Below are 24,898 nucleotides of genomic sequence, written 5' to 3'. Positions count from 1 at the left end.
CCTGTGAAATAAGAAGTGAGGGACCTCCCTGCAAGGGATTGCTTTAGGCTGGCCTGGGATGCCACACTCATTACCCCTGCTAACAGGGCTTATTTGAATCAGCCTTCTGCCACCTTCCTAAACACTATATGATTGTTCCTCTCTGTTTAGTCTCTTTCCGGCTGGTATTGATTGTTGCTTTTACTGGCAAACAGCACGCCATTATAAAAATAAACACTAGTGTTTATGTAGAGAGTGAAACGGATTTCTGTGTCTCCAGGGCCAGCAAAATCCTTGCTTCAAGACCCAGTGGTCAACCTGGTACTTGACCCTCTCGTCAGCACACCTCTGTGATTATTATAAGGATGTTTGTCTGTCTTTCTCCTCCCCCCCCCAAAAAGGAGTGGCAGCTGCGGTTGGTCTTCCCCCACACCCTGAGTGCTTGGCACTCAATTCATAGTTGCTGACTGACACTGAGGAGGGCTGGCCAGGAAGCAGTCATTTCAGGGTTAGGCCTGGCGCCGTGCCTCTCAGCTCGTTTCCACACGCAGCTGTCCCAGCTGGTCAGTCACCACAATCTAGGGTTAGGAGTTTGGTCCTGGAAGGGCAGACAATAACAATAACAACAACAATAACAATAACAGCCGCATAGTCAGAGAGCATTCAGAGAGTCGTCCTGTCCTGTCCCATGCCTAGGGCAGCTGTTCCCACAAGGTTAGTGACGTGGTGCTCTGTTAGCATTTCTTGCTTTTTATTTATTGATTTGGCTACGTCAGTTCTTAGTTGTGGCTTGTGCACTCTTCCTTGCAGTTGCTTTGCGGGCTTAGGTGCCCTGTGGCATGTGAGATCTTAGTCCCTGGACCTGAGATCGAACCCACATTCCCTGCATTGGAAGGTGGACTCTTAACCAATTGGACCACCAGAGAAGTCCCTGTGTTATCATTCTTACCCCCATTTTACAGAAGAAGCAGCTGGGGCTTAGAGACATTCCAACTTGTCTTACTGAAGTCACACAAGCCTGCTCTTAAGATAACAGTCTAGATGGGCCCTGCTTTGTGCCTAGACACAATTTCTTCATCTGTAATATGGAAATATCTTACGGTTGTTTGGGAGGATTAAAAAATATTCTGTATTAGAAATGTTTTTAGCTGAATTGGGTCTTCATTGCGGCACAGGGGCTTCTCTAGCAGGCAAATTCTTAACCACTGGACTAACAGGGAAGTCCTTGCATGTGTTTGTTGGTTGCCTGTTTCCTATCCTAGACTGCCAGCTCCAGGGGGCAGGATCTTTGGCTCATCCACTGCTATATTGTTTGAGCCTGGAACAAGTGCCCAGCACCGGAGCGCTCAGTCTTTGTGTCCTAAAGGGAAATGAAAGACCATGCTCCTTCCATCTGCATTCCCTGCATCTGGTCCCCCAGACTTCCCCTCCACTGGCCCCAGAGATCTCTGGCCTGGTCCTGGGGGATCAACTTCTGGCCTCTGGGCAAGGTGGGCAAAAGCCCCAGGAGTGTAGAGGTCAGAACAATGTCTGTGGACGTGAAGACCTCCCTCAGGCCTCTGCTCTCGGGTTCTCCTTTTCTTTTCTTAAAGCAGGAAAAGCAGTTTTCTGGCCCCGAGCACCACGTGGTGCTGCTTCGGAGGTTCTTACAGAGAAGAGTCACCGCCTCCGTTGCAGCTTTTTGGGGAAGAGGAACGAGCCCAGCAAGCGAGGCCAGGCTAGGCTGCGGAAGCGGACAGTGCGATAGGCAGAGCAAAGCGGCGCGGAGGAGAGCAGGACCCGCCAAGAGGGCGGAAAAGCTTGCGATGAGGAGGGCGGGGCGGAGAGCCTCCCGCTGCTCCCGCGCTCTCACGCCACGCCACCTTAAATGCCGGACTTCCTTAAGGGAGGGCGCGAGCCGCGCGCCAGGGGCGGAGCCTCCCATGCAAATGAGAGGCGTGGGTCGCGGGGCGGGGCAGATGGGGCGCTGACCTGACGTCAGGCCCGCGGCCGGGACAGTTGGCTCGGCGGCGGCGGAGCGGCAGGAGCGGCGGCGCGAGCGGGGCTGCGCGGCGGGCGCGGGGAGCGGCGGCGGCTGCCGAGCCGGAGCAACATGGCGCCGGTGGGCGGGGGCGGGCGCCCCGGCAGTGGGCCGGCCCGAGGGCGCCTCCTCCTGGCGGCGCTGGTGCTGCTGGTGCCGCTGTGGGCGCCGGGGGTCCGTGGCCAGGGCGACCCCCAGCGGAGCGCGATCCTGGGCATGAGGCTGACGAACTGCAACAAATCGTGTGGGATAAACACGGATGGCATCATCTACGTGTCCGAGGGCAGCACGGTGAACCTGAGGCTGTACGGCCAGGGGCTGGACTCCTTCTCTAGCAACCTGATCTCCTTCACTGAGGTGGACAACGCTGAGACCTTCCACAACTCCACTGACTGCCTCGAGCTCACCAAGGACCTGGTCGTCCAGAAGCTGGTCAACGTGAGCCGCGGGGACACGTCGGGGATGCTGGTGGTGCTCACTAAGTTCCTCCGGAGGAGTGAGAACATGAAACTGTATGCGCTGTGCACCCGGGCGGGCGTGGACGGGCCCTGGCAGAGGTGGACGGACAAGGATTCGCTGCTCCTCATGGTGGAGGAGCCTGGGAGGCTCCTGCCCCTCTGGCTGCACATCCTCATCATTATGGTGCTGCTGGGGCTGTCGGGCATATTTTCCGGCCTCAATCTGGGGCTGATGGCCCTGGACCCCATGGAGCTGCGCATCGTGCAGAACTGTGGCACTCAGAAGGAGCGGCGCTATGCCCGCAAGATCGAGCCCATCCGTCGCAAGGGCAACTACTTGCTCTGCTCCCTGCTGCTGGGGAACGTGCTGGTCAACACCTCCCTCACCATCCTTCTAGACAACCTCATCGGGTCCGGCATCGTGGCCGTGGCCTCCTCCACCATTGGCATTGTCATCTTCGGGGAGATCGTGCCTCAGGCCCTGTGCTCCCGACACGGGCTGGCCGTGGGTGCCAACACGATCATCCTCACCAAATTCTTTATGCTGATCACCTTCCCGCTCAGTTACCCCATCAGCAAGCTCCTGGACTTCGTCCTGGGTCAGGAGATCCGCACCGTTTACAATCGGGAGAAGCTGATGGAGATGTTGAAGGTGACCGAGCCCTACAACGACCTCGTGAAAGAGGAGCTGAACATGATCCAGGGGGCCTTGGAACTGCGGACCAAGACCGTGGAGGATATCATGACCCAGCTGCAGGACTGCTTCATGATCCGCAGCGATGCCATCCTGGACTTCAACACCATGTCAGAGATCATGGAAAGCGGCTACACCCGCATCCCTGTGTTTGAAGACGAGCAGTCCAACATCGTCGATATCCTCTACGTCAAGGACTTGGCCTTCGTGGATCCCGATGACTGCACCCCGCTCAAGACCATCACCCGTTTCTACAACCACCCAGTGCACTTCGTCTTCCACGACACCAAGCTGGATGCCATGCTGGAGGAGTTCAAGAAGGGTGAGGCCCCAGGATGCGGCTCCCGCATCCCTCTATGCGGTACCTCGAATATACTGACCTGTCTTGTGTCTGCTGATCTTAGCGTTCCGTTCGTGTGACTCTGTCCATTTGCCCAGCACTCCCCATGCCTTGGCAGAGATGGGCACTCAGGCCAGCAGAAATAGCTCTTAAGCATCTGCCAGGAAGTGTGCTTTGTGCCCCAGGTGGATCCAAGCAGGGCAAGACATACTTGCCTGCGTGGGAGCAGGATGGAGTGAGGCTAATGTCTACAAGGAGGCCAGCACCTGGGCAGGGAGATTAGGGCGTGGTACTGGAGCCAGCAGGTCCTATTGGGGTCGGGTGGGGAAGGGGCTGGGGAACCCGGAAAACCTTCACAGCGGAGGGAACATTTGGGGAAATCCTTGAAAGCTGGGGAGACTTGGTCCTTGAGGCAGAGGGAACCCCTTGAGCAGAGAAGCTGAGTTGGGGAGCAGACGATGTGCTTCTGGTTCAGCAAGTGGTTCCCTTCCTGTGGGTACAGGCTCTGCTGATCAGTGGTCAGTAGGGGAGAGACCGAGTCACCCATTGCCTTGGGAAGAACCTGAAAGTCAGGGCAGTCAGTCTGCTGGGCTCTCGGAGCTCTGGAAGTTTTTGGAGCCAAGCGAGAACGGTGTCACTGGAGCGCCTGGCCCACGGAAGCCAAGTTGGGAGGGCACTCACTGGCTCCCTGCCAAGAGCAATGCCAAGTAATGCTTTTGACTGTTCAGCAGAAGCGAGCAGATTAAGCTTTGGTTATTCTATCTTTCCCAGGTGCCCCACATAAGCTTCCCTCCTGTGGTCTGCTGGGTATCTTCAGTCGGCCTGGTGGTTTTTTTTCTCACACGTGCTCTTGGTTGTTAGACACTTGGAGGGTTTACTCGGCAGCCTCAGCGCTCAGAGCACACACCCCTTTCCTTACTTCTAGCAAAACTTTCCTCCTGCCTCTGCCACTCCGAGTGACAGTAAACAAGCCAATTATGGAGCAAAACCCTCCTCGGCCAAAGGCGGAGAGGAGACCAAAAGGGGAGCTCTTTATAAAGGAATGAGGGAGGTCACCTAAACCCCAGAGCTCTGTTTCACTCCCCAAGACCGCAGCCCGTTGTTGCTCGGTTCTGGAGAGCCTCAACTGGCTGGATCAGTGGGTGACAGAGTAGGATAGGGAGGAGCTGGCCTGGCAGGATGCTGGGGTTAGAGCCAGGGTGGGGACTGGGTACCTTCCCTTTTTCAGTTTGACAGACTGAATCTCAGCATCGGAGCTGAGGAGAGAACTCCAGTTACATAAGCTTGAGTGGGAGACAGCCTGTAAAGTGGTCTGCAGAGGGGCTGGTGGTAATGGCACAGCCCCGGGGGAGCTTCAGTGTGGGCAGACCCAGGAATGTTTCCCCCAGGGATCAAGTCCAGACAGAAGAGCAGGGGGGCTTGAGCTCCACCCCCGCCCTGTAGCCTCTAGGCCTGGAGGACTTTTCCCTTGTTGCTTGGTCAGGAGCAGGGTTGGGACTCACCAGGGCGGCTTCCTCCTTCACCACCTCTGTGGTCTCTGGGACTTGCTGGTGACACACCCGACAAGCACGTTTGCATCCTCCAGCCTGGATCTGGATCCAGCCCGTATGGACTGGCATGGTCAGGCTTCCCAGCCCCTGACCAGCAGGGTGGGAGCTTCCTGACTCCCGGCAGGGCCATCTTTGGGCTCATCTTTTTTTTCTTTTAAATACCACCACTTCCTGAAGCTGGGAAAACAGAGCTAGCATCTCTGAGGGCAGAGCTGTGTTGAGTGGGGCTCTGCAGACACACACTTTAGTCCCCTGGACCCTCCTCCTTATCAAGCCTGTAGCCTGAGGCTGATGCCTGGGGGGGCTGCTGGTAGGTCTGTGGGCGCGCAGGCACAGTTTGCTCCCTGTGTTGTGAGGCCCTGGGCATTACACCATCACTTTTTGGTTCCTAGTTTTAACTCGTGGCTGTGCTGGGCTCCCCAGAGTGTGATCTCTCCCACACCTTCTCCTTGGGCATCTGCGTTTTCAGTCTAGGGCCCTCTTGGACATGGCAATGCTCAGTGTACACCTGCAACTTACTGCCTTTTCTTTACAAATCTGGTATTTAGAAGGCTTCTTTCTTATTTCATTTTTTAAAATGTTTATTTATTTGGTTGTTCTGGGTCTCAGTTGTGGCACATGGGATCTTTCTAGTTTTGGCCTGTGAAATCTTGAATAGCAGTATGTGGGATCTAGTTCCCTGCCCAGGGATCAAACCCAGGTCCCTGCATTGGGAACGTGAAGTCTTAGCCCCTGAACTGCCAGGGAGGTTCCAGGCTTCTTTTGTTGTTGTTGTTAAGAAAAACCAATGAGCCAGGTTAATACAGCCAGCACTGTCAGCAGCACAGATATTTGAGCCGGGGTCCCTGCCTGGTCGAGCCAAGGGGCTTTTCCGTGTTCTGGGGGACCCTTCGTCACCTCCAGGTTGGATGAGGGCCCTGAATCCCTCCAGAGTCTTTCCGCTGTAGCTGTGACCCTCTTTTAAGGTCATACCCACCAGCATTGTGAGTTCCTTGAGGGTGGGCATTGTGCCGTGCTAGCACTTTCTCCATTCTCCACTCATTTGCCTGGCGAAGAAACGAACAGTAAACGTTTGTTAAACAATGAGTGAGCAACTAGTGAGTGGCTCTGCCACTAGCCAGGCCGGCCTTGCTGGCCCTGAGGACACTCCCAGCCTGGAGCCTTTGCCCTGGCTGCTCCTGCAGGCGGAATGTTCTCCCCCAGACTCTGTGGCTCACTCTCCCCTCCCTGTGTCTGCTTCATCTTCTCAGTGAGGCCTTCCTGTCACCCTTATTTAAAACTGCAACCCCTGGTCCCTCCCTGACCTTCCTGATCTAACCTGACCCACCCTGTGCTCATTTTTCTTTTTCTCCTATCACTTTCTAACAACTGTGTGATTTACGAGTTTACATTTTTATTGTCTGACTCTTCCCACTGTACCAAAGGGCAGGGTTTAAGTTTTATTCACCCATATATCCCTGCCCATAAAATAGTTCTCGTGATTTGTTTCCCTCAGTTGCGTCAGACTCTCGCAACTCCACGGACTGTAGCCCACCAGGCTCCTCTGTCCATGGGATTTCCCAGGCAGGAATATTGGAGTGGGTTGCCATTCCCTCCTCCAGGGGATCTTCCCAACTCAGGGATTGGGTCCCCTGCATTACAGGCAGATTCTTCATCGCTGAGCCACCAGGGAAGCTCTAAAATGGTTCTTGGTACATAGTAAGACTTTGATTAAAAAGTCACTGAAAGGGGAAAAAAAAAAAGTCACTGAAGGAACAAAAGACCTGTCAGATTTGAGAATTACCCCCATTCCAGAAGTGCTAGAATTTTGAGGAGCTGATAAGGGATAAAGACAGATGGGTGTGTGGTGCTGTTATCCAGGGACTTGACCGTGTCCAGCTCCACCAGGAAAGCCAGGAGGAGCTCCTGCAGAGACACATGTGTTAGAGGTTCAGGTCACGGCCTGAGAAGCAGAGTTTGGGGTCCTGGTTCCCCTCCCCTGTGCCTCAGTTTCTCAGTGAATAAGAGGTCTTTGAGCATCAGGAGCTGACGTGACTTCACTCACCAGCAAGAATCATGAATATGCTCTGCACGCTTAGAGACAGGCGAGTCATTGCAAGAGAGTCATTGCAAGCCTGCGGCTCTGAGCTTTGCCTTGAGACTAAAGCAAGGAGGTAACAGCTTCCTGGGCTTCCCAGGTGGCTCAGCAGTAAAGAATACACCTGCCAGTTCAAGAGACATAGGAGACACAGGTTCGATTCCTGGGTAGGGAAGATCCTCTGAAGGAGGAAAAGGCAGTATCCCTGCTCCAGTGTTCTTGTTCTTACTGGGAAAATCCCATGGACAGAGGAGCCTGTAGTCCATGGAGTCACGAAGAGCTGAACTCGGCTGAGTGACTGAGCATGCCCACCTGACTGCTTCCTAGTTGCTTCTGCCTCCAACAGAAGGCAGCTGTTGCCAGGTGTTTTCTGAGCCCTGTACAGTGTGTGAGACCTGATGCCCGCTGCTGTGGGCCCTGGGAGCAAGGCCTGCCAGCTGGTGGGGGCTGTCAGGCCACTGGGAGGCTCCTGCTGTTGGAACTTTGGTCCTGCTTCTGCTTGAACCTCCCCTAGACTGTTGGCAGTACCAGGTGTTGTGGCTGAGTTTGGCCACAGCTGGAAATCTGAAAACAAAGCCTCCCTGGGCAACTCTTGGCTGGCCATGTCTTTCCTTCACCACAGATGCTTCCGAAGACCCTGGAAGCACAGGAATGAATGAACTCTCCACTAGAGGGTTTGGAAGCCCCGCCCCTGATTCAAACCCACCCTCCAGCCTCTCCTCTGCCCCTCCCTCCGGTTCATCCCTCCCCCTCCCAGACACTGAGCTCTTCTTTAGTCATCTTATCTTCCCCCACCCACTTTATAACCACCTGGCCCCCAGTAAAGAGTTTAAACTCTGGGTTGGTCACTGACCCCTGAGGTAACCTTAGACCTATTACTGCTCCTTACAGATAGTGGGTTATATATTGGAGGGAAAAAGCTAGAAATGATTTTGTTAAAAACTCCTCCTGTATTTCCTATGCCACATCACATTCTTCCCCAGCAGCTTAATTTTATTCCTGAAACAACTTCATAAAAGCCGGAAAGAACACTGCATAATTTTTGCTTTTGGTTCCTACCATCTGGCACACCTTAAAAGTATCTTGTTTCCCTCCGCCTGCTTGTTCTTCCATTTGCTCAACAAACATCTAATTTTTGGAATCCTGTGTGTCAGATGGTGTGCTGGCTGTTGGGAGTCAGAGGACTAACACAGCCCTGTTCACAGAAGTCGCGGTCTACTAGGGAGACAGACGTGTAAACAAAACTTAGGTAGCTGCTGTGGGGCTCCCAGGAAGGCCTAGGCTTCCAGAAACTTCTGAAGTTAGAAGGACGGGACCCAGTGATTATTTCAGAGATGTCGAAGTCTGACTGAGAAGTATTTGTGAACATGTGAGGTTTTTGCCTGGGATTCAGGTTGAAGATGTTGTCATTTAAGGGAAGCGGGTGGAGGAGGGAGCAGAGCCAGTGTGGCGAGGGTGAGGGGAGGGGCGGCAGTGGGTCAGTGAGCGTCCATACCCGCCTGGGCTTCCTGTTCATGTGCAGATGGGGCACAAACAGAACTCAGTGGGGCTGGGGTGCGGCTCTCGGTCCTAGCATGTGCTTGCTGGTCCTAGACCACCCTGAGCAGCACGAGGGCAAAGTCCACCTGGGTAGGTGTGCAGGTCAGGTCCCACGTGGGCTTGGGAGTGAGGCCCGAGTAGGGCTGAAAGGTTTGGGAGTCAGCTGAGAGCGAGCAGCGTGTGTGAGGCATGGAGGGGCCTGGCTGAAGCGAGCCCAGGTGTGGGATGGGATAGTCGTCAGGAGGAGCTGGGAGAGGGTAGCCTCCAGAGTGGAGATCAGAGGCAGTCCCACACCTGGACGATGCCACCTAGAAACAGTCTTGATCCAAGCTGGTGACCTGATTTCCAGAAGCCTCTCTGGGGGCCGGTGTATCTGAGCGAGAGAGGGAGATGCCAGCGGGCAGCTGAAAAGATGCTGGCCAGGCTGCCGCTTGCTTCTCTTCACTGTGGGGCTTGTGGGCACCTCTTCCCCTCGCTGGCATTGTGCAGCCCATGGACAGCTACCACAGAGGTGCTGGGGCTGAGAGTACTTTGAGCCATCTTCTGTTTACAGACCTCTTCCTACAGCTCTTGTGTTGTCCTGGAAGGTGCTGCCTTACAGCCAGGCCCTAGTAAGAGCTGCTTAGAGCTGAGCTTGTCAAAAGTCTTGTGTTCCTAATTCAAAAGACCAGCTCGAGTTTTCCTTGACCACTCTGGTCAGGACAGGGGGTATCGGACAGTGCCCAGACATCAAACCCCAAGCCGCAGACCTGTGTCCACAGAAGCGGGGAAGAGGCAGGAGACTCCCAGGAAGTGAGGCTTGTCAGTAGAAGTCTGACGTTGTAGTTGGCTTTTCAAAGCAGAGTAGACAGGGTTCTTTTCATGTGCTACAAACACTTGGATGAGGTCACGGGGTGGGAAATGAGCTTCTCAGCTCTGGGTGCCATCCTTGGAGAAAGCTGCTTCTGTGTGTTGTGACTGCCTCTCAGGCCTTCCCAGAGGGGCCGGGAGGTTCCCGCATTGAGTGCCCATCCCCCAGGTAGTGCTGTCTTGCTGATGAGCCAGGAACTGAACAGTTGGGACGTCCTTGAGGGAAAGGAATGGTGCCTTGTGACGTTTTCCTTGTCTCCTCGATGGAAGGCACTGCAAGCCTGTTTATCAGACACTTTCTAACAGGGGAGTGTGCCCGGAATGGAAGGATGGACCGGGCCCTTCTGTCACTGACTTGGTGACTGATTCTGGCAGAGCCCCTGGTTACTACAGCCGCTCCCTGTGGGAAGGGACAGCTTGTCTTGTCCCCTCATCACACCTGAGCACCCAGGACGGACATCCGGTTGTACAAAGCTTCGTGGCTACAGCACAGACTCCTGGCTCATTTCATGGACTGGATTCTAGACTCTGTAGTCTATTCCGGTTCCATTGATTATGTGATGTTCCATTTCTTTTCACTGATGTTAATTGAAGAGACAATTATTATCAGAACCTTTGAAAACACACAGAAATCAAACCAAAATATCTGTAAGCCTGTGATCTTGTAGATAGAAAAAACCACTTTTGATATTTTGATCTATTGTGATAAATTTTTAAGAAACTAAAAATTTTTTTTTTAATGATTGTTGACTTTTTTTGGGATGTAGGCCATTTTAAAGTCTTCATTTGTAGCAATATTGCTTCTGTTTTATATTTTGGTTTTTCGGCCTCGATGCACGCGGAATCTTAGCTCCCCCGCGAGGGATTGAACCTGTACCCCCCGCATTGGAAGGTGAAGTCATAGCCACTGGACCACCAGGGAAGTCCCTTAAATGTTTTTTTCTTCTAAGTTTAAAAAGTCTTATGACAAAACAACAGGGTCAAAACCATGTTCATTTTTACTGTCATGCTCTCTCCATTGAGCCTCCCACGTGGCACAGTGGTAAAGAATCTGTCTGCAATGCAAGAGACCTGGGTTCGATCCCTGGGGAGGGGAGATCCCCTGGAGAAGGGAATGGCAACCCTCTCCATTATTCTTGTCTGGAGAATTCCACAGACAGAGGGGCCTGGCGGGCCACAGTCCATGGGGTTGCGGAGACGGACACGACTGAGTGACTAACCCTACTCTCTCACTAGCTGTCCTTATGTGTTTTCACATTGAAATCACTGTTTGTGTACACAGTTTGCTGCTCTGCTCTTTGGACCAGAGTTTAGATCCCTTCTTCAGATTTCTCCTTTGATAAGAAATGAAATCCCTTTCTATCCCTGGGTTTCTTAGGAGGAGCGTCTAGGAGGATTCCCAAAGGCTGAGGGCTGGGCTGTGCCCTGTGGCTGACAGGGGAGCCCAAGAGGGCTGGGGTGTGCAGCCTCCAGCCTGTTGTGTTGGGGGTTAAAGCTGCCCTTGCTGGAGCGGTCCCCAGAGCTTACAGCCAGAGGCGCTCCCCTGCTGCAGGGCTCATTTACTGTGAGCTGGGCAGGGTGCACTGGGCAGGGTGCTCGAAAGACTGGTTTCCCCGGGCTCTCCGGAACCCTGGCCTCTGGCCAGCAGGCAGCCAGAAGCCTGCGTTGGAAGGCCTCCCCCTCCTCCACATTGCCACTGCCCCGGGCAGGCTCACTCACACACCCAGACACACCCACACCCCCAACACTTGCAGTGCCCCACACGCCCATACCCACACACTCAACAACCCCCACAGCCACAGCCACGCACTCACACACACAACTCCCGCCCACCCACTGCACACCCAGACACATCCACACCCCCACACACTTGCAGTCCCCCCACACGCCCATACCCACACACTCAACAACCCCCACAGCCACAGCCACGCACTCACACACACAACTCCCGCCCACCCACTGCACACCCAGACACATCCACACCCCCATACACTTACACAGTCCCCCCACACGCCCATACCCACACACTCAACAACCCCCACAGCCACAGCCACGCACTCACGCATGCAACTCCCGCCCACCCACTGCACACCCAGACACATCCACACCCCCACACACTTGCAGTCCCCCACACGCCCATACCCACACACTCAACAACCTCCCACAGCCACACACTCACATAACCCCACAGCCACAGCCACACACTCACACACAACCCCATACCCACACCCGAACACACACACAACTCCCACCCACCCACTCCACACACACACACACACACAACCCTACAGCCATACCTGCACACGCACAGCCCCCACCCACACCCGCACACTCACACACACCACCCCATACCCACACCTACACACACACACACACCCATACCCACACCTACACACTCACTCACAATCCCATACCCACACCTACACACACACACACACAACCCCATACCCACACACACACACTCACACACACAACCCCATACCCACAGCTACACACACACACAACCCCATACCCACAGCTACACACACACACACACAACCCCATACCCACACCTACACACTCACACACAATCCCATACCCACACCCGTACACTCACACACACAACCCCATACCCACAGCTATACACACACACACACAACCCCATACCCACACACACACACACAACCCCATACCCACAGCTACACACACACACACAACCCCACACCCGCACGCACACACACAACCCCATACCCACACCCGCACACTCACACACACAACCCCATACCCACAGCTACACACACACACAACCCCATACCCACACCCGCACACACACAACCCCATACCCACACCTGCACACTCACACACACAACCCCATACCCACACCTGCACACTCACACACACAACCCCATACCCACACCTGCACACTCACACACACAACCCCATACCCACACCTGCACACTCACACACACAACCCCATACCCACACACACACACACAACCCCATACCCACACACACACACACAACCCCATACCCACACACACACACTCACACACACAACCCCATACCCACACACACACACACAACCCCACACACTTGCACACTCACAGAACCCCACAGCCACACACACACACACAACCCCATACCCACACCCACACCCACACAACCCCATACCCACACCCGCACACTCACAGAACCCCAGAGCCACATACACACACAACCCCATACCCACACACGCACACACGCGCACACACACACACACAACCCCATACCCACCCCCCCACACACAACCCCATACCCACACTCGCACAACTCCTGCCCACCCACTGCACACTCAGACACATCCACACCCCCACACACTTGCAGTCCCCCCACACGTCCATACCCATACACTCAACAACCCCCCACAGCCACAGCCACACACACACACACACAGCCCCATACCCACACTGACAAACTCACACACACAACCCCACGCACACATACACACAACTCCCACCCACCCACTCCACACACTTACACACGCAACCCTACAGCCACACCCGCACACACACACAGCCCCATACCCACACCTGCACACTCACACAACCCCATACCCACACACACAGCCCCATACCCACACCCACACACTCACACACGCAACCCCAAAGCTACAGCCTCACACTCACACACACAGCCCCATGCCCACACCCACACGCTCACACACAGAACTCCTGCCCACCCACTGCACACCCCACACACATCCATATACACGCGCACATCCCCCTATCCAGCCACACACACCCCACACAGGCAGGCTCACTTACACACAGGGACATGCTTTTACACGGGCAGACAGGCATACGCATTTCTCCCCTGCAGGCAGGTGATCCCCTCCCTCCCTCTCTCTCTCTCACGCACACACACACACACACACGCACACGCAGGCCTGTGCACATATGCAAAGTCCCTTGGAGTCCTGCTTTAATGTACAGCCGTCTCTCATCAGACTTTCCCAAGAGTGAGTTTAGAGAGGGGCAAAAGCTTATGTAGTGGAGTTTATTTTGTTAAAGGCTCAAAACAGTGACTGGCTTTTGGGCTATGTGGTGGCTGGTGACTCGGTCACCCACATTAATGACAGCATCTAGCCAGAGGCTGTGGGGAGGACAGAATGAGGTGAGGCACGCATGGGGCTTAGCTCAGGGCCCGACACCGTGTCGTCATGCAGGGTCAGCTATCTTAAACATTACTGTTATTACCGTCCGAAAGATGCCCCCATTTGGGCCATGGTGGTTCTCACGTACCAGCTTGGCTGGCAGCTGCCCCACCGTCTGGGCGTGGTGCCTTTCTTGGAATTATGAAGACATTGAGGTCAAAAAGAGTCTGCTATATAATTACAGGCTCTTTTTAATTCTTTTTAATTTAAGGTGGCATCTTATCTGGACCCTAGCGGGTATGTTAAGGGTAACAGAAGCCAGAGCTTAAGGAAAAGAAAAGTCCGGAACGGTAACTTAAAACTCAGGAAATGCTCCTCATTTACTTATAGTTTTTGTTCCTGCAAATTCCTGCCACCATCCCGATTGCCAGCGCCTTCACTGCAGGAGCACAGAGTGGGGGTCGCTGCCCTGGGCGGATGGCCTGGGAAGCAGCGTGGCTGCGCCCCGCGTGGGTTCTCTCATCTCAGGACCTGCCAGTTGCCGGTCCTCCTTAGTGGGCCGGCTAGGGAGGCGAGAGGCTGTGACAGAGAAGCAGGAACAAGAGGGGGACCCAGGGTCTGGAAGAGGGTGGAGCAGGGATCATGAAGAAGGAAGTGCCTTCATGAATGGTTAGCCTTTGTTGAATCCTGGGTTAACCCTCCAAGCGCTGTAGATGGGGAGCCGAGGCTTAGAGAGGACAAAAATCTTTCTTTCTCAGCCATGTGACAGCTAAGTGGCCGCCCCAAACTGCTCCCCTCCCCGGGGCCAAGCCCTCAACTGCTGTTCTGTGTCACTTAGTGAGATTGTAGATTCTGAAAATGAGACCAGAAGATTGGGATATCCCAATAACCCCAGGCTAAAAAATGTACTATCTGTTCTACATTAAAAAAAGAAAAGTTATTTAACCGGTCAGGTATGCGGGTGATAGTATATCACTGTAATTTTCTTTTCTTTGTGATTTTAATGTAGAGTTTCTTAGTGACTATTGTTGATCACATTTTCAGCTGCTTATCATCCATTTTGGTGATTAATGCTTTTGATTCCTTGTTAAAGATTCGTTGGGGCTTCCCAGGTTGTGCAGTAGTGAAGAATCCACCAGCCAAAGCAGGAGACTCAGAGGTTCAATTCCTGGGTCGGGAAGATCCCCTGGAGGTGGAAACGGCAACCCACTCCAGTATTCTTGCCTGGGAAATCCCATGGACAGAGGAGCCTGGCGGGCTACAATCCATGGGGTCACAAAGAGTCAGACACGACTGAGCATGCACACACGAATGCGTTAAGATTCTTTGCCCATATGAAAACCAGGAGGACTCCTGCGTTATATTTGGGAAGCTGTATTGTTTACCTTAGAGAGCTATAATCCTTCTGGAATTTGTTTTTTATGTGTTACAGGTTAAAAAAAAATTTTTTTTTTGTTCCTATGGACGTCCAACTACTCCAGTAGAACTCATTGAAAAGACTCGTTCCTCCACTGAACATGCTATATGTGGGGGTCTGTCTCTGGATCCTCTTCCATTGGCCTGTTTATTTTTTACTTTTTCCAGTACTGCATTGCCACAATTGCAGTAGTTTTATAGTGAACTATAGTTTTATAGTGAACTTTGGTTAATGTTAAACACTGTGTTCTTTGTTGTTCTTCAAGATTTAACCTCTTGCCTGGGAATTGTATGGAATTGCATTGATTTCCTGTGTCGCTCAGTCAGTATCTGCCCAAAATACGGGAGACCTGGGTTTGATCCCTGTGTTGGGAAGATTCTCTTGGAGGTGGAAATGGCAACCCACTCCAGTATTCTCGCCTGGAGAATCCCATGGACAGAGGACCCTGGCAGACTGCAGTTTGTGGGATCGAAAGAATCAGACTTAACACTATCTTTTTTTTTTTTTTTTTTTTAGTATATAACTTGGAAACTTAACATCTTTATAGTAAAGAATCTTCCAGTCTCCAAACACGGTTACCCCTGTATTAGTACATGCTCTCTCTCTCTGTTTTTTCAAATCTATACTTAAAATTTTATTTATTTGGCTGCACCAGATCTTATTTGTAGCATGTGGGATCAAGTTCCCTGACCAGAGATGGAACCCAGGCGCCTTGCATTGGGAGCTCAGAGTCTTAGCCACTGTAATACCAGGGAAGTTCCTAATTTGTACTCTCTTAATTTCTTTCAATGATAATAGTCATTTTCTGTGTAGAAGTCTCATGCTTTTCTTAGATTTATTGCTAGATATTTGGTGATTTAAAAAAATTCTTTTTCCAAATGTTTGTTTCAGATTGTTCCAACCAGGGTGTTCTGCAATTCAGCTCAGGTGCTAGCCACTTGGAGTTGGTGGCCTCAGTGCCCTCAGAGGGCTCAGTCCTGCACAGACTGCCCTCACCTCAGATGCCAGCCTCAAGCGGGTTTCCCTACACCTGCGTGCGTCTGGCCAACTGGCTATAAGTTCAGGGGTTCTCATGACCCCCCCCTCAGGTTTAAGAATTTGCTAGAATGGCTCACAGGATTCAGAAGAGTGCTCCACTCAGGACTGCAGCTTTATTTTAAGGGCTGTACCTAGGATGGGGTCTGTCTGAGGGACAGAGTGTTCCGGGCCTTCTCCCCCTAGCCAGGATGTGTCACGCTCCTGGTCCATCAGTGGTTTCACCAACCGGGATGCTCCCCTGAGTTTTGAGATCTAGAGTTTTCATCATCAGAACTTCCTTAGCATGACTGGTGCAGTCATCAGCCTTCCCTGGAGGCAGGGCCTTGTGTAGCTTCTTGTATTTAACTGGTGACCATCTCCAGCCTCCCTCTAGGGTCCCGCCCAGAGTCACCTTATTAACATCACAGAGACACTGCTGTCACTCAGCAAGTCCAAGCGTTTTCCAAACTCTTTGGCAGGAAGCAGGATCAGAGACCAGGTATATTCTTTTTATTAAACACACACACACACACACACACACATACATATATATATATATATATATATTTGGCTGGACTGTGTGGCATGTGGGATCTTAGTTCCCTCATCAGGAATTAAACCTGAGCCTTCTTTGGTGGAAGTGGAGGTTCTTAACTCCTGGACCACCAGGGAAATTTCAGATGTATGTATTCTTTATTACATTACGCAAGTATAGTGAAATATAGTTAATTTTTGTATAGTGACTCTGAATTTATTGACCTTACCAAGTTGACTATTCTAATAGTTTATTTTAGATTCTTTTGCCTTTTCTACACATGTGATTATGTTGCCTATGAATAATGACAACACTACCGATCAACTTTAAGCATTTTATATCTTATTCTTGCCTTATTTCACTGGTTAGGACCTTTGGGATCATGTTGACCTGGTGACAGCGGGCATCCTTGTTTAAATATCTATTGAGATGATTGAATGATAAATCTCCTTTTTTTCTGAATTATACTGATTGATTTTTGAGTGTTAATCCTTAAACATTTGTTGCATAACTGGAATAAACCTACCAGTCACGATACACATCACTGGATTTGCCAGTACCTCTTTTATTTTTTAATTTTTTATTTATTTATTTATTTATTTTTTAATTTTAAAATCTTTAATTCTCACATGCGTTCCTCCAGTACCTTTTTTAGAATTTTGGTGTCTGCAGTCATGAGGGAGATAGGTCTTTAATTATTTCTTCTGCCATTAAAAAAAATGAAAACCAATTGAGAACGATATTAGTATAGGGTGTCCCTGTTAGGTTTTTGTTTGTTGTGATAGGAAAAATAATTGCTTAATTATTACATCTTTTCCCTTCTTTCAAAATATCCCAATTTAGGCAAGCAAATTTGAACATAGTAAGTAATATTCTCACCCTCTCCTTCCGCCTCACCTGCTTCTCCTTCTGACAACAAGCCTCTTACATCACAGCAAATGTTGCTGCAGGTCTTTTTTTTTTTTTTTCCCCCATTTTTTAGTTTTTTTTTCCTTCAGGTTTATGATATCAAGGTCTTGAGTTATTTTAATAGTTTACAAATTATTTGGGAACATGTGTGACTATCAGGAACCAACTGGGATTCACCAAGGGACCCCCCCCCTTTTTTGTGTGTGAAAGGGGTAGGATTACTAGGTTAGTTCAGGAGAAAACCAGCCCTCAGTTCAGTTCAGTTCAGTCACTCAGTCGTGTCCGACTCTTTGCGACCACATGAATCGCAGCATGCCAGGCCTCCCTGTCCATCACCAACTCCTGGAGTTCACTCAGACTCACGTCCATCAAGTCAGTGATGCCATCCAGCCATCTCATCCTCTGTCGGCCCCTTCTCCTCCTGCCCCCGATTCTTCCCAGCATCAAAGTCTTTTCCAATGAGTCAACTCTTCACATGAGGTGGCCAAAGTATTGGAGTTTCAGCTTTAGACTTAAGGTATCTTGATGTCAGCATTTAAGAGGATTTCCTGTTATGTCTTCACGGCTAACACGAGACATGTGGGCCATGGATGCCCCATTTAATTTTTTTAAATTTATTTTTAATGGGAGGATAATTGCTTTACAATGTTGTGTCGGTTTCTGCCTCGCAACAAGGTGAGTCGTCCATACACGCACGTATACCCTCTCCCTGTTTGGCTTCCGTCCCACCCACCCCGGAGCCCACCCCTCTGGGTCATCACAGAGCGCTGAGTAAGTACATCAGCTTCCCACTAGCTCTCTTACACATGGTAACATATATTTCAGTGCTTCTTTCTTAACTCGTCTCACTCTCTCCTCCCCTCACTGTGTCCGCAAGACTGTTCTCTACGTCTGCATCTCTATTCCTGGACGGTGGTCCAGTTTTTAGATTGATTTGCCTGTAGATTATCAGCTGGTTGCACAAACAGGTCCGAAGAGTGGATGCCTCTCAAGGCAGTAAGTACGCTGTGAGTCTGTGAGCCGTCGTGCGAGGAGTGATGGGGAAGGGGCGCCTCCTGGGGTGGGGGGCTCTGGGGTGGGAGGCCAGGCAGCCAGGAGCTGGGATTCTAGGGGGAAAGGCCAGAGGGGCTGCTGAGACCAGAGAACTGGGCGGAGAGAGAATCAGTTTGCTGGAAGTGTCTGAAGTCAGGAGGCTGGCTGCTCCTTCCTCCTGTCACAGAGCGGGTCAGCCGGGCCAGCATCTTCTCTCCTATTTCCTCTGCTGTGTGACGCTCCTCCAGTTCTGTGTTCCTCCCCGCCTTCTGCACCATCCCCGCCTGTGTCCTCCGGGAGAGGTTTTTATATCCCTGAGGACCAAGACACCAGCTCGAGGTCTGAACTCACGCCTCAGCTAACTGAAAAACGTCAGACAAACAAGAAATAACCCCTGTCCTTTGATCCAGGTATTCTCCTTCCAGATATCTATCTTAAGGACATGAAGATGGACCCAGATATGTTTATTACAGGGATTTTCATAATGGCAAGAAAAGGGGAAGGGCACATTTTAGGAACCCGGTGGGGCTTGGGATTATGTGTATATGTGTACAGTGAAACACTATGAGGCCATTCAGTTTCTACAGATATTTCTACGACATGGGCAAATACAGACTATGTGGAATATTTGAAAAGCAGGGTACAGAACTATTTACCCGATGATCCAGTGCATGGAGGAGATATATTGGGTTGGCCAGAAAGTTCAAGTTTTTGAATACATGGAAAAACACGAATGAACCTTTTGGCCCCTGGTGTATGGTACTATTTTATTTATGTATATTAATTTTAAAAGGCTAAAGAAAGCATGCAGTTACCAGTGCTTACCTCTGACGAAAGGCAAGATTAAAAGTTACATTAGTTTCCTTCTTCTACTGTTGTTACTGCTATTAAAAAAATCATGTAAAAATAAGTTAAATGTGAGAAAAAATTACTAGAAAATTGGGGAAGTTAGAGCACTGACTGCTGAGGATCTTAAGGAGTTACATGTTTGGGTGTGATGATGCTGTTGTGGCTTTGCTTTTTTTAAAGGGGCCTTAACTTTTAGAGATGCTTAGTGAAGTGGAGAAGGAAATGGCAACCCACTCCAGTGTTCTTGCCTAGAGAATCCCAGGGATGGGGGAGCCTGGCGGGCTACAGTCCATGGGGTCGCATGAGCTGAACATGGCTGAGTGACTAAACCATACCACTGAAGTGCTTGGGTAAAAGTAGCAGATGTTTACAGATAAGATCTGGGATTTCCTTCATAATAAGCCAGTGGAGTGGGTGGGAGGAGAGAGGAAACAAGATTGGCCAGAGGAGTCGTTAATTGTTTGAGGTATGTGAAGGGTGTAATTATATTATTTCCTCTGCTTTTGTATATGCTTTTATTTTCCATCATAAAAGGTTGGAAATTAGAGACTACTGGTTAACTGAAAAATCAAAGGCATGAAGACCTGTCCCCAGCGTGAGAGACCAGGCTTAGGGTCCCCCAGCATCTGCTTGTCAACAGCTTCACCCCTTGGGCATTTGGGTTAAAGAAGGCCTTTTGGGGAAGTCCCATTTCTGAATCCCAGCTTGCTCACTCCCTCACAGTGCGATCCTGGGCAGGGACCTCTCTGGGGTTCCCTCCTGTGAAGAGTGGGATCCATCATAGGTGCTCCTCAGGGCTGGGGGAGAGGTGAGGGGGACAGTTCCCTGCCCCCTTCCCCCACCTCACTCGCCCTGACTGCTCAGGGGTGGGGGGGAGTGGACCCTGGGAGGGACACCCGAGTGTCTACTAAGTGAAGGGACAAAGAAAGTGTGGCCACCTTTACAGGGAGGCTCTAAACAGCTCTTTAAACTTTTTGGATTGTGGACCTTATTAAGAAAAAAAAAATGTTTTTTTTTTTTGTAATTGTTTTGGCCACTCCACACGGCATGTGGGATCTTAGTTCCCTGACCAGGGATTGAACCCTTGCCACTTGAGTAAGAAGCTCAGATTCTTAACCACTGGACTGCCAGAGAAGTCCTTCCTCTAAATTTTTAAAATTTCTATTTCCATTCAAACACTGTATACATGTATGTTTTACTAATACAAATATTATAAAACAAAGGAAAAAATTTTTAAAGAAGTAAAAATAGAATAACCGCTCTTTTAAAATGTTTTGCTAATAGTTATCACTTCCTATCATCTCTAGCAAATACTTTATATATTTTCTCAAGGCACAAAATACCCTTGTGCTGGGGTCCCTCAATACTGACAGTGGCTGTATGTCTATGTTTCACATAGTTTTCTTTGTTTTGAATTATTTTGGCCAGTCACTCAGCCCTGACTCCATCCTTACTGATTTCCCCCCAATGCTGGTTGGGGCGGCTGGTGGCAAGAGGGCCTTTGTAGGGGCCTCTGTCTTCACCCCCGGGATTTCCTTGGTAAGCAGCTCTCTATCTTGCGAGCTTTGCTCCAGTTCTGTTTTTCACATCATGTGTAAATCCCTGTCTGCACTTGCTCTCGATTTGGTAGAATATGAGTGAGTGAGTGTGTGAGTGAGTGAGGGTGTGCAGGAGCCCCGGAGCCCCTTGGTCAGCCGTGATGGCTGGTGACCTGCTGGCTTGCAGACCTAGTCTGGACCCACCCATGGTCAGTCTGTGTAGTAACAAAAGCTAAAGTTGCTTATATATCTCGGATTAAAAATCCATGGAAACAGTGTCGGGGATAGGTACCGCCTTGGGAGATCCTGTCCTGACAAGCCATGTCTGTGTTGCTGTCTTTTTTTAATCTTTCTTTATTTGGCTGCGTCGGGGTGTTAGTTGTGGCACGTGGAATCTTCTCTGCGTCATGCGGGGTCTTCCGTTGTGGCTCACAGACTCTCTAGTTGTGCTGGGGTTAGTGGCCCTGCAGGCTGTGGGGTCTTGGTTCCTGGCTCAGGGATCGAGCCCCGGTCCCCTGCACTGGAAGGTGGATTCTTAGCCACCGGGCCACCGGGGAAGCCCCTGGGTTGTTGTTGTGCTCAGGTGGCTGGGCTGGCTGGCTTCCTGGTCATCTGCGAGCCCCTTTTACCCGTGCACTCCGTGCAAGTGAGAGCCCGAGTCTCCGTTTCCATTTCTCTTTTCCATGAGGCTGTCCCCATATCACTTTCTTCTTTTTTTTTTCTGCTTTACTCTGTTTAACCCTTTTTCTTGCCATCCATTTTCATGTCTTTCCTTTTAAAAACCCACCAAAAGACAGTATTTTCATTGGTGATATTTACTGAGTAGCTTACTTATCGAGTACCTGCTGTATATCTAGACATGGAGGAATGAGTCAGCAACCACCAAGTATAACTTCTATAGGTGAGAGTGTAAACGCGGACACATCCCGGAGAAGGCAGTTTGGAGGTTTCTGTCAAATTTGCCCTTTGACTTAGTGACTCCACATGTATAAATGTTATCTCACATGTGCCAAATGAGGGATTATCCTTGCGGGCTTGTCTGCAGTAGGAAGACACCTGGAAACGATCGTGTGTCCATCAGCAGAAGCTCTATCCTGGCCCCTACCAGCGGCTTTCTCCACGGGGCAGTTGAGGAGGCCTGTGCTACAGCAACGTCACCGAGTGCAGGATGCCAGGTGCAGAAAGGTGTGCCTTATATTTTTAGTTAAAAATAGAAGTAGTGGATTTTATCATTGAAACTTTCAGAAAAGTGGGAAATGATTGAGAATTAAAAGAGTCACCCTCATCCTGCCACTGTAGTTTTTGTTGGGTTTTCTTCCAGTGAGTCAGCAGCGAACTAGATTGCTTCTCCCCTTCAAAACGAGATAGACTTCTTTTCTTTTCTGATTATAAATGGAAACATTAAAAAGTAACACAGGCTGACTTTAAACTCCATTTAAAATTCGACCCCATGAGCTGTAGCCTCTGTCCGTGGAATTCTCCAGGCAAGAATACTGACTCGAGTGGGTTGCCATTCCTTTCTCCAGGGAATCCTCCAGACCTAGGGATCAAACTAGGGTGTCCTGCATTGCAGGCAGATTCTTTACCATCTTACCCTTAAAAATGCATTAAGCCAAAGCAAAAGAAACCACTGTCACTCTTGCTGCCCTGTTTTGGAGCTATCTGCTTTACACAAATGTGAATAAATAAATCTGTATCTACATCAGCCTTTATAGTGGCTGGCGTACTGTGTCATAAACCACACTGGGTAGGACCCTCCTGGGCGCACCTTGCTCATGGCCTGGGCACTTCTTTTGTGTTAAGGTCTTAGGAGTGAAGGAAAACTGGCTAGGCCAAGGTCTTACATGTTTTGCGTCTTGATGCATGCTGTCAGATCATGATGGAAACATTCCATTGTTCTTTCCAATAGCGCTCTCTTTTAGTCGCCATGACCTCATACTTTAATTTATTAAAATGATTCTAATGAATTAAGGGCCTCCTCGGTGTTCTTTTCATTAAAAGACTAAAAAGTTTTTTCACTGTTTTTTTTTTTAATATATTAAAAGCTTTATTTATTTAATTTTAGTTTTGGCTGCCCTGGGTCTTTGTTGCTGTGAGTGGGCTTTCTCTAGTTGCAGCAAGTGGGGGAATACGCTAATTGCAGTGCTGGGGCTTTTCTTTGCTGTGGCTTCTTGTGTTGCGGAGCACAGGCTCTAGGCACGAGAGCTTTAGTAGTTGCAGCCCTCGAGCTTGGTAGTTGCAGCTTGGGGGGCCTGAAGCAGGCAGGTTTCAGTGCTTGTGACACAGGGGCTTTGTTGCGCTATGGCACGTGGATCTTCTGGGACCAGGGATCGACCCCGTGTCTCCTGCATTAGCAGGTGGAGTCTTACCCACCGAGCCACCGGGGAAGCCCCTCTGTTCTTTTAAATTGCTCATTGATTAAACAGTTCCCTCCCGGTCCTCCCCAGTCAGGCCTTCCCTGCTGTAGATGCCCTGCGGTATTCTTTCTGCGTGTAACTCTCCCACCCCCTGGAACGATGGCACTGGGGTTGGGAGGGCTGTGCTTTGCCTCTCTGGTCCCTCTCCTGCCCAGCCCTGCCTTCCTGCTGGGCTGGGCCGAGGCTCCTCCTGCTGGCTGAGGTCAGCACTATTAATAGTCAGCTTAATCCTGCCCTGGCCGGATGGAGGAGGGCAGAGGAGGGGGATTCCCAGGAAATGGGGGTGCCCCCTGTCTGCAGGTGCCGACCTCTGGCCCAGGGCTCTATCTTCTGGCAGCCTGGCCAGCTCCTCTCCTTGTGAGGGTTGCTGAGAGTTCAGGGCCAGCCCTGGAACCTGGGTTGGCAGGAGATGGGACCTGCGGGAGGCCAGAAAGAGATGCCAAGGACACCATTTTGGGTTGTGGGATGCCCGCGTCTGACCTGGGGCCCCTGGATCTTTCCGTGAGCAAAGGTGGCTAGAGCAGGTGAGTAGGGCCTCTTGGAGCTCTTGTGGACTTTGAAATCCACCACCTAGTAACGTGTGTTTTTCTTATGGTCTTTGAGAAACTATAAAGGTTTTTTATGGAGGAGAAGAGGACACAGGCTCTTGCTAAAATGGGAGTTGTGGCGGGTTGAGGAATGGGCTTTCCGGTGCCCCTGGAGACCTCCCTGTGTGTTTCTAGCAAAGGCTTTGGAGTGTCTGCTATGTGCTGGCATTGGGTGAGGGGTGGTGGGAGGATGCTTGGAGAGGAGTGAGTTACCGTGCCGTGCCGAGCTGCATCCTAACCTGGCTGGATGCCAGGCGGCTGATGAGACAAGCCCTGCAAGTACTGAAAGGAAGACCTGGGGCGCGGCGGGGGCAGTGAGTGTTCACAGGGCACCCAGGGCTGAGCCTGGGCAGGTGGAAGGGTGGAGAGGTGGGGGAGGGTTGCTGAGGAACTCGGGCAGGTTCTGGGTCCTCCCTCTGCTTGCCTCCTCTTCCCCGTGGGAGAGGGCAGTGAAAGAAGCCCAGGCTTGCTTGGGCCACTTGGCAGTCTGTACCTGCCAATCGCGCCAGGGTTTCTCGAGGTCTCACATGCAGGTTTCTGACCTGGGCCAAGGCTGACCAGGGTGGAGCGGGCACGCTTGCAGCCAGATGTGGCCCAGAGGTGCCCTGGGGACAGCAGCTTCAAGGTGCCTCCGGGCCCACAGGAGTTTCCCCGTCCTCGCAGTGCTTGAGTGTAGGAGGCATGGGAAAGCCCTAAGCCCCAAGAAGCAACGCTGAGAACGTTTGTAAGAGGTTCTTTCTTATGTGTTTCTTCCTGATTGTACTGTTGACTATGGAAATGTTAGAATTTCTATTTAGGAAAGTATAAAAAAGAAAACAGAAGCCATACTGAATCCTCCTAGACTGGTTAAACTGTTTGAATTGCAATCGTCTTTTTTCTTTTTTTTCGGTTGGAAACACTCAAACATCAGTAATTTCATATGGCTCAGCCAAACGTAATCTTTTTGCTACATTTTTTCAGCGGCGGGGGGGGGGGGGGGG

General features: G+C 50.9%; 1 protein-coding gene across 1 annotated transcript in view; it reads left to right on the top strand.

Annotated features, from left to right (window-relative positions):
• Positions 1-1,977: 1,977 nt before the first annotated feature.
• CNNM4 (cyclin and CBS domain divalent metal cation transport mediator 4) overlaps positions 1,978-24,898 on the top strand; it is a 38,846-nt gene continuing 15,925 nt past the window's right edge. Inside the window, exon 1 of the mRNA XM_069583915.1 lies at positions 1,978-3,473. Within this exon, the coding sequence (XP_069440016.1) occupies positions 2,072-3,473 (1,402 nt within the window). The 5' untranslated portion in view covers positions 1,978-2,071. The remainder of the gene's footprint in view (positions 3,474-24,898) is intronic.

This window comes from Ovis canadensis, chromosome 3, assembly GCF_042477335.2.
Source record: "Ovis canadensis isolate MfBH-ARS-UI-01 breed Bighorn chromosome 3, ARS-UI_OviCan_v2, whole genome shotgun sequence".
In the NCBI taxonomy this organism is placed as follows: domain Eukaryota; kingdom Metazoa; phylum Chordata; class Mammalia; order Artiodactyla; family Bovidae; genus Ovis; species Ovis canadensis.
This window is presented reverse-complemented; position numbering and strand designations above follow the sequence as displayed.